General features: G+C 32.1%; 1 protein-coding gene across 1 annotated transcript in view; it reads right to left on the bottom strand.

The window, feature by feature from the left end:
- Positions 1-4,273: 4,273 nt before the first annotated feature.
- Positions 4,274-10,428, bottom strand: part of LOC143250644 (serine/threonine-protein kinase Pak-like) — a 46,736-nt gene continuing 40,581 nt past the window's right edge. The window contains exon 13 of the mRNA XM_076501509.1: positions 4,274-8,855. Within this exon, the coding sequence (XP_076357624.1) occupies positions 8,826-8,855 (30 nt within the window). The 3' untranslated portion in view covers positions 4,274-8,825. The remainder of the gene's footprint in view (positions 8,856-10,428) is intronic.

Raw genomic sequence — 10,428 nt, 5'->3', positions numbered from 1 at the left:
ACTGTTTTAGTTAAATATCTTTAGGTCTTTTTAGTAATAATGTGACGCAAACAGATCGAGACACCTTTATATTTGTTTGTTTTTCAATTTCGCGGATACCTGAACGAGGACTTTCAGTGTTAGCCGTTTGAAAAGATATACCAGTGGTATTTGTCATAAATGTTTGAGCCCATCTTTAAAAACGAATAATAGAATTTCTCAGTAAAAGCAAAGCTTTTTAACGCACTAAAAAGCATGAAAGTTATGAAGAAGTGTATTATTATAACAATGTTTCAACAAAAATTAACATTCTTAAAATGTTAAGGAAACAATAAAAAGAAACTTTAAAACCCTTTTAACGCTTTTAGATCCACGTCCTCCTGGTCACTATGACAATGTATTCCAAACTTACTGCCTGCCGTGCCCAGGAGGGGCATACATGACATCTTTTGCTGCTTGACGCCTGTGTAACTTGTCCTGAAGACGAAATTACTGATGAAGCTGATAATAAAGATCTTTGTGAAAGTAATGGAACAAAAGGGTTTTTAAGTTTCTTGTTATTGTTTCCATTACTTCTACAAAGGTCTTTATTATCAGCTTCATCAGTAATTTCGTCTTCAGGACAAGTTACACAGGCGTCAGCAGCAAAAGATGTCATGTATGTCCCTCCTGGAGACGGCAGGCAGTAAGTGGGTTTGGAATCCATTGTCATAGTGACCAGGAGGACATGGATCTAAAAGCGTTAAAAGTACATAGCTAAACATTTATTTACCCAGTGTTAATTTTATTGTTCTAACAACGTCTTTAGTATCAAAAAATGTATTTGTTGAACTAAAATTCCATATTTTTAAAAGTCTTTCATCTATTTGTGTTTAATATGAACAGTTTAAAGTAATTGAGTATCATATATACTTATAACACCTGTCAGCATCTCTTCGGTATCCTAGAGTACAGTTGAGATTCTCGGCTGAAATATACACTGGGGAAAACAACAGAGCGTTAATATTTTTGTTAGCACGTTTTGTGTCACCGTTTGAATTTTAAGGTTTTTCACAATGAGCACGACGCACTAGTTATAATATTAATTATAACTCACCCCGGGTGTACAGAGCACAGCTAGCTTGTTGTCCAACTTTGTACATAACTAGAGACACTAAAAACCCCGGATGTATTAATATTACTTTTCGTGAGAAAAATAAAACGTGTCAAAACAGTTTCTTAACAGTAGACTTTTGTTTCTTCATGTACTTCCTGATTAAGTTAACTAATGAAACTAATCACACAAACTTGGAAATTTATTAAATTACACACGATCTTTTTTTTATGTTATATCTATAGGTACATTTGATTTCTGTTGGTGTTTCCCTTGTAAAATTCTTATTTGTCACAGTTAAACGTGAAACTGTTGTTACTGTTCATGTCAATATCAGTTATGAAAATACAGATTCTTTTGGGAATATTACGTTGGTAAAATGTATCAGTATATGATTGTGTCTTGCATACAACAAAATATCAAATAATATCTTTATAATGCAGAAGTTGCATGAAATGCATTCGGAGAAAATTTTTCATTTGAAGTTAATATAAAAGCAAATACTTAATTTTTTTGTGGATTTATCAAGATAAATAATATAGCGATCTAACACCTTTCACTGTAAATTTAAAGTGTTGTTTATTCAAAATACGTTCTTAAAACACTTCGTAGATATAATTTGTATCTCAACAGTTCATAAGATTTTTTCAGAATATAGAAGTTGAGTTCATTATATCAAAATAACTTTGGAGCCTCACCACTTCTCTCTACAGGGTTACCATAATCCATCTAGTCTCTGATCACATAGAAATCTATAATTCCTACATCAGTCACGTGACTAGTATGTCTGTGTGTACAATAACATGCATATCTATCTAATTATTCAGCGGTTAGAAGACTGAAATATTTTTTTACGTACGTCGCCTGGGACACTTCAGCGGTTTTTATCTCTGGCACTTGTGTTCGTACGACTTGTTGTAGGTCTTTTTCCGAATTATTCTGGCGAACTAAAATTATTTTTTCGATGCTCTTACATACAATAAATATCTTTATTTCGAAAAATTTAAATTCTCATTTGAATATATTTTCATGATATGGGCATACAAAAATTTACATTGGAAAGGTCTGTTCCATACCTTTCCCAAAAGCAACCAATTTTGGTTACATCACACCATTTATGAAATGTTAAGCTATGTCATAAAGTAGTTCTGATAAATTCTGTTCTACCGTGACTTTATATGAGAATGAGTCACATTATTTGCCAGGTTGCTTATTCAAAGCTGTTTTGGTATGACCTACTAATCCCTATAAACTGTAAAGTATTATTGCTATGAACATCAGTGGCAGCCTGTCATTGATACTGTATGTTTACAATACGAGTACCGATAAGATTACGAGTTCGTCTTCATCACTGCCCTGAAATAGCTCTTTTCAGAACATCTTTAGCATCAACTGATGCATCTTCCAAGAGTATATTACAGCTCTCAATATTAACATCTTCAAATAATATGTCGACCCACTTAGCACCTTGGAATTGGGCAATATCACCCATTACTGGAGTCCTGATTAGTTGGACCAGTGTATAGACGAACAAAGGGTCCCAGGGTTTATCTTTAGAATATGTAGCATTGATGGTAACATTTATAGTAATTATATGTCGATATATTTACCTATACTTGTTCCTGCTCATACCATACTTCAATATCGACATTTCCTCTCATTAAAATTAAGAAAAAACTGATTTCATGTTATCTCTAAAGTTATAACTCCTTGTAAGTACTTTTAACATTATTGTAATAATCTACTTCATGCATTTATATTTCTGAGGAATCCACATGAAGCTAATAAATATTGCAGACATTCTACAATGGGTAATTTAAACCTTTTTATTACAAAACTCATATATAATTCGACGTTTCTAGGTTATAAAGCGATTAGTAAGGAGATTTGTGATAACGGTGATATAGAGAAACCTCAGTCAACAATGCATACTCACCCAGTCAATCACTCCAAATACAATAAACAAAATACCTAAAGTCTTTAATGAATAAAGCAAATGCAATACTAATGTCACTTATACAATACATTATGGCAACTTCAGCGTATTTTACGTCAGAGAAACAAGTCCGAAACTCAAAACAACTTTCATGTAACACAGAAAAATTGAATCTCACGTTTTTAAATTTAACACTGCAACTCAAATAAATATACTTCAGGTAACATTTAAATTCCAAACAGAGAATCCAACATCATTAGAGGATAAACCAAATAATTCCTTGTAATACAAGAGGAAACACACGTTAAACCAACATCAAGAAACACTTTTATATCTATATTAATAAACTTTAATAAATCTTGTTCGATGTATTATAATTTGAAGATGATACTTTTAATTTACAATATTTTATAATTTACAAAATATTCTGAGAGTACTAAGAGTAATGCAGATAGTATTAACAGGAAATTACACGAAGGTTGTTAAAAACTATTATATCAAAATAAGGCAGTTCAATTTTTATAACAATTAAATGATATAAAAGATAACGTATCATTTTCTGAACGAAATAAATAAAAACGCAGTTTAATTAACGTAGATGGGAGTATTTTAAAATTTTTATTTGGTGCAGTGACAATAGTTCGATCAGCAGAGATAAATCTCTAGAGAAATTATTTACTTTTTAGGTGAACAAATGAATAATATGAATTATTTGACTCAACCAACTGAATACCATGATTAGAAAAGTATACAGATCATTGGTATCACTAATATATCAATACATATCAGATAAAAACAAAATAAAATATATAAAACAAGAGCTGAGATGTTAGTTTTCAATGACAAAATTCAGAATTATTGACAGTAGTTAGCTTTTACAGTGGAAAACAGTAGATCGGAGTTAGCTAAGTTAGTACAAGCACTGTATGTGACCGCAAATGGAAAATTAAGTTCTTTGCTTTCTACTCTAAGTAAGCTATTAAATCTATTGGACAAAAGTGAAAGAAGATTACCTCACACAGTTTGAGGTCCCTACAACTAGTTATCAAATTTTCATTTATTACAACTGGACTGATATTAATACAGCTACAATAAGAGATACCTTGAAAATGTTCAGACAAATTATATAGAACTGTACTTATTGTAGCTGTATTAATATCAGTCCACGTGTAACACATGAAAATCTGACAGCTGTATGTAGGGATCACAAACTGTAAGTATGAGGTAATCTTCTTTCACTTTTGTCTAATATATTTGATAGCTTACTTGAAGTAGAAAACAAGAACGTAACTTTCTAATTAACTGTAGTGAATGAAAAGCTTTTCGAATGAACAAGCACGCATAGTTTTTCTTACAGCAAAACCACATCGGGCTATTTCCTGTGTCCACCGAAGACAATCGAACTCCTGATCCTAGCGTTGTAAATCCATAGACTTACCGCTGTACCATCGGGAGACTATTTCATTAAAACAATAACTCCATGAACATAGTTATTTAATGTTAAGTGTTAATTGACTTTATCTGTTGTCAGTCCAAAACTGGTTGCTTATCATTTTGATTATAAGACTACAATGATAAAGTTAAGAAACACTGGCTACCTAAAACTAGATAGAAATTGATTTTGATATTGATAAAAAAATAAGCGTTCTCTCCATTTGTTTCTCTCTAGTTATGTACAAAGTTAGACAACAAGCCAGCTGCGCTCTGTATATCCGGGGTTTTTAGTGTCTCTAGTTATGTACAAAGTTAGATAACAAGCCAGCTGTGCTCTGTACACCCGGTGTTTTTAGTGTCTCTAGTTATGTACAAAGTTAGATAACAAGCCAGCTGTGCTCTGTACACCCGGGGTTTTTAGTGTCTCTAGTTATGTACAAAGTTAGACAACAAGCCAGCTGCGCTCTGTATATCCGGGGTTTTTAGTGTCTCTAGTTATGTACAAAGTTAGATAACAAGCCAGCTGTGCTCTGTACACCCGGGGTTTTTAGTGTCTCTAGTTATGTACAAAGTTAGATAACAAGCCAGCTGTGCTCTGTACACCCGGGGGTTTTTAGTGTCTCTAGTTATGTACAAAGTTAAATAACAAGCCAGCTGTACTCTGTACACCAGGGGTTTTTAGTGTCTCTAGTTATGTACAAAGTTAGATGACAAGCCAGCTGTGCTCTGTACACCCGGGGTTTTTAGTGTCTCTAGTTATGTACAAAGTTGGACAACAAGCTTGCTGTGCTCTGTACACCCGGGGTTTTAGTGTTTAAGTCCACTAGGTAGCGAACTCTTCACCTCATCAAAACTTCTACTTTTCACAATGAAAACAAATTATTTCGTACAATAAATATATTCATTGAACTACCATAAAAAATAATATGGATCAAACCTATCAAATTTTGGCTTCAAAATGTTGTAATTTGCACATCAGTTTATTCAAATAATAAGTGAAAAGTACACAATTTAATATCAGAATTTTAAACTTCTAATGCAGTATGATTACGAGTGGCAGGCACTATAATAATTATGTTTATGTCTAGAAAATATTGTTAATAAACCTAACAAGAATTTCAGGAAGTACCAGTAAATGAACTGTTTACCATTGTTAGGGAAACGCTGGACGTAATTGTTTGTTTATAAGTTTCAAAGACTTGTAAGCTGTTATTTTAACATAAAATTACGTTATTTCCTATCTGTGGTAATATGATTAACTGGGCAGAAGTTGCGCAGACGTTTTTTTTTTTTTTGTTGTTTGTTTCTATTTTATGTTCCAGTGATGCAGGGTTCCCAAAGTGGGGTTCGCGAATCGGTCTCAAAGGACCTTCAACACATATAGGAATATTCTCTTAAAAAGCATTCTGATACCACAAAGCAATATTTAAAGCGTTAACTCACTTATTACTATAAACATGACGGCAGGAGGTTGTTTATACTTAAGTTTTTTATTTGTTTATTTGCAAAGAACAAGTTATAATTAATAAGTAAACAGAAGCGTCATTTTACAAAAAAATATGGGGGGGGTGACCTCGTGTGTTTCCTCCTTGTCAATTCATCTGGGAACCATATGCTATAACACGAAATGTGTGCATATGCTTCAATTCGGCCTGAGAAGACATGTTTCATAACAATTACCATTCTGGGCCCTCTTTTGAGCTTCGGAACTAGCGCCACTGTTTTTGGGCGATTATGCCACTGAAAAAATATTATTTATTTTCCCTGTGAAGCCGTTAAAAGAGGGTCCTTAGTTTGGATGTCAAATGTTTTGAGAGGCCTAATGCTAAAAGTCAGGTTTGTTTTGAATTTCGCGCAAAGATACACTCGGGCTATCTGCGCTATCCATCTCTAATTCAGCAATGTACGACTAAAGGGAAGGCAGCTAGTCATCACCACCCATCGCCAACTCTTGGGCTACTCTTTTACCAACGAATAGTGGGATTGACCGTCACTTTGTAACCCACCCATGGCCGAAAGGACGAGAATGTTTGGTGTGACTGGGATTCGAACCCGCGATCCCTTGATTTCGAATCGAGTTGGGGAAGGTGACATCTAGAGATAAATGTAATTTTCAAATCAAGAATATTTGAATTCATTTATTTCGCACGCTAATAAATTATATTAATAATTGTCAAATGAGGTTTGTTTTAATAAATAAATGTATGTGTCACATGTTACTGAATATTCTTTTAATAAATGGTATTTACGTTAGTAAATCTCTCCTGGTAAAAAAACGGTAGAAACGAAATGTCAAACAGATTATTATTTATTTTTTCTGGAGTTTATGGTACTTAAAAGTATACAATATACTGCAGTCTGTACTCTAGCATATTAAAACTTTAACAAAACTTTTAAAAGACGCTTCTATGTTGTTATAAACCATAATACAAGAATATTTTTATTTTGAAACTTTTTTGTACTCATTCAGATATAAGATGCAAAGCATGTGGCCATAACTTACAAATACAACAAGCTGCTGTATTTTACATTCTGTATTGTGAAAACGTATAATTCAGATCGCTGGAAAAGATAAATGTATTTTTAAGCAACAAACAGGAAAGTCGGAGAAAATTAGGAACAAACGGTGATAATAAAATAACAGAAGTGACAATAAGACCAACAAAAAAAAAGAGAAGATAAAACCTTAAAGGTAACTGATAAAGAACATCTAAACAAAAACCAGTCAAACCTCTGTTTGAAAAAAAAAACATTAGGGATACCAAAGAATAAAATTATAGTGAAATAATTTGTCTAAATAATAGAAACAGGTCAATTGTCCGAACTTGGTATAAAGTTCATAGCGTAAGTTGCTTTACTCTCTGTATGAGAAGTGGACAGTATTAAACTACATAAATAACATTACTTGTTAATGATAATGACTAGAAGTTCTAAAGCTATTTGAGAGTTGAGCACTTGCTGCAATATAGTTTCTAAATATAACTGAGATAAAGTTGTTCATAGTGCGGTTATAAATATCTGATAAAACTTATGTTTACATGCATCCCGTAAAAAAGGCTTTGGTATTTGTAAATCGTCTTTCTGGACAAGCCGAACATTTGTAGGATCCAAAATAATCACCGTAATGGTCCTTGGGTCAGGGGACACATTCTTCTTGTTTTTTACTTCTGAACTGTCCAGGAGGGCACGAAACGTAAAGAAAGGAATAATTTTTAACTTATATATTTAACCAAATCCTACACATCAAAAAGTTGATAAAACAAGGAAATTAAATCATGTAACAGAATCAACACAAGCTCTTAAACATTTAGTTTTATAGATAAATATTTTATAGTATTACTGTAAGAGCTGCTTTGTTAATATATTTCCCAAAAGAATCATCAGATACATGGACGAATAGAAAAAAAAAAAAAATAGTGAAGAGCAACTTGAAATAATGTATATATATATATATATGTATGTGTGTGAAAAATATATGTTTATGTTTTCTAAATTCATTTACCGTGTTTCTCCGATAATAAGACCTACCCATAAAATAAGACCTAGTGTGATTTTTGGGGATAGTTTTAATATAAGCCCTACCCTTAAAATATGCCCTAGTTAAGAGTGGCAGGAAGAGGAAAGAAATAAAAAAAAATAATTTATTAATTAGTTTAATAGTTAGTTAATTAGTTTGTTTAAGTATTAATCAGTTAGTTTGATAATTTAATAATAGTTTATTTTAAATGGTTAGTTTAATAGTTTTACTTTGTAACTTCATTTTTTTAATATATCAAAATAAGACATCCCCCGAAAATAAACCCTAGTGTAATATTTTGTAATGAAAATTAATATAAGCCCTGTCTTATTTTCGGGGAAACACGGTATTCTTGTTAACTTAAAAATATTACATAAAACACACAAACATAAATAAAAATACTGGTTTTTGATATTAAACGATGCTCTTTAGTTTCTACAATAAGGCACTCTTTGATAAGTTCCTTAACAATGAAAGCATATTCCAAGATTTTTCATGCAAAAGGTTTATCTATGTTTTAAATTCACTGTTTTAAACTATGAAACATTTAGTATGGTTTTAGATTTACTAATTAATAAAATAATTTCCATAATTTAGTTTGTTTCTTTGGAATTAAGCATAAAGCTACACATTCGGTAGAGAAAATTAATATTATTTTCAAAATCTATGAAACTGAATTATAAGTAATCATGGCACTTAATATGCTACTGCTCTTGGAGAGATCTAACAAACACAATCTGTTAATTTTCTTGTCCTAGAATAATGCCAGTCCTCATGGTCAACATATTTCAACATGCATATTGGGATATTTGGTTTTTCAACTGTTAATGTACATCTAGTTATTACTGAAGTGGCCTGTATTGTTTTCATTGGTCGGCAACCTCCATGAACGGATGCTGTGTGAAAAATAAAAAACATTAGTTTAACAAAAGTGCTTATTCTACATCACATACAGTTTGTTTAATTAGTCTCTTTATACAGTACTGTGAGAAAGTGTTAGAACTAAAGAATATTTTGTCATTCTTTCCATTTTATGAGATAATTTTTCCATGTCATTACTAATTGTAGAAATGGTAGTGATTCGCTGATTGCTTTTAAAAATTAAATGAGCCAGGGTGAGAATACTTATTATTTTTAGATTTCCCTACACTTGTACCTTGAACAAGTCATAATGGTTCTGTTTGAATTAATATAGTGATAAAATTCAGGGCCTGAAATAAATATCATGGTACTGCATGCAATGTATTAACTATGTAAAATGAAGCAAGCATTTTGTACCAGTGTATACTAGAAAGAATAAATTTAATAGCAATCCACAAATAAATCTTGATAAAAACAGTAATAACACATATACGATGTTATCTTGTCATTCCACAGACCAAAAATTCCGAGAATTGTCAGTAAAGCAGAGAGTTTGCGTAAAAGCTTTATGTCATACTAGTTGGTCTCTCCATCAAATTTATCTGTAGTGGTCTTAGAAGGCTGATTGCTCCTGGTCTCAAGCATTACCTAAATGCCAAATGATAGAAAAGTGTCCAGATTTACAGTATCAAGAAGATTCAATGATAATGGAATATTTGATTGTATAGCAGTTAAAAACCTTTACTTTGTTCTCCAAATATTGTCAAGAAATTGTACTGCTGATAATTGGAAAGAAGTGATATGGATGGATTAGTTCTTGTTTGAAATAGTTAGTTCAAAGTGCACGTTGTACGTCCCGTGGAAATAAGGCAAAAGATACTTTAATGCATAGTACCTGTGATAGAGCATGGGAGAGACATTGTGATGATTTTGGGGTGTCACCTCAGCAGGAGATTTTTGCAAACTGTATGGAATAATGGACCAATGCAAGTACCACTAGATTTTGATCCATCATGGTAGACCAAGTGCTTTGCTAATTATTGGTAATGAATTCTACTACCAAGAAGATAATGACCCTAAACAGTCATCCAACCTATGCAGAAATCAATTAGATAAGAGATACGCTACTGAAGTCATTCAAATGATACAGTGGTTCCCACAGAGCCCCAATTTCAATCCGATTGAGCAGATCTAGAACTTGATAGACATACAACTTGACAAATCAAAAGTTACTTCCAATGTAACTATATGGGAGTGTATTTGACATATTTCAAGTAAAATCCCAAAGAAAACTGTGATCAAACAACTTGTAACAATGCCTGAAAGACTTTACATGGTTATTAAAGCGAAAAGGGGACACAACAAATATTCACTGTTTGTTGAACTCAAACATTCTCACTAAATTTCTCTTGCACTAAATGTGAATAATAATAAAATATTGATTTTTACCTGTGATTTACCTTCAACTGTTCTTTGAAAGTAGCCTGAAATCTGATTTTGACTTTGTCCTAACACATTTGCACAGTACTATAAGATGGACTTAAATGAAACTAAACATTTTTACAGAGAAAAAATTGATATCTTATGGAATTATGAATATTACAAAAT

This window comes from Tachypleus tridentatus, chromosome 5, assembly GCF_004210375.1.
Source record: "Tachypleus tridentatus isolate NWPU-2018 chromosome 5, ASM421037v1, whole genome shotgun sequence".
Taxonomy (NCBI): domain Eukaryota; kingdom Metazoa; phylum Arthropoda; class Merostomata; order Xiphosura; family Limulidae; genus Tachypleus; species Tachypleus tridentatus.
Note: the sequence above shows the minus strand (reverse complement) of the source record. Positions and strands in the feature narration are given on the sequence as shown.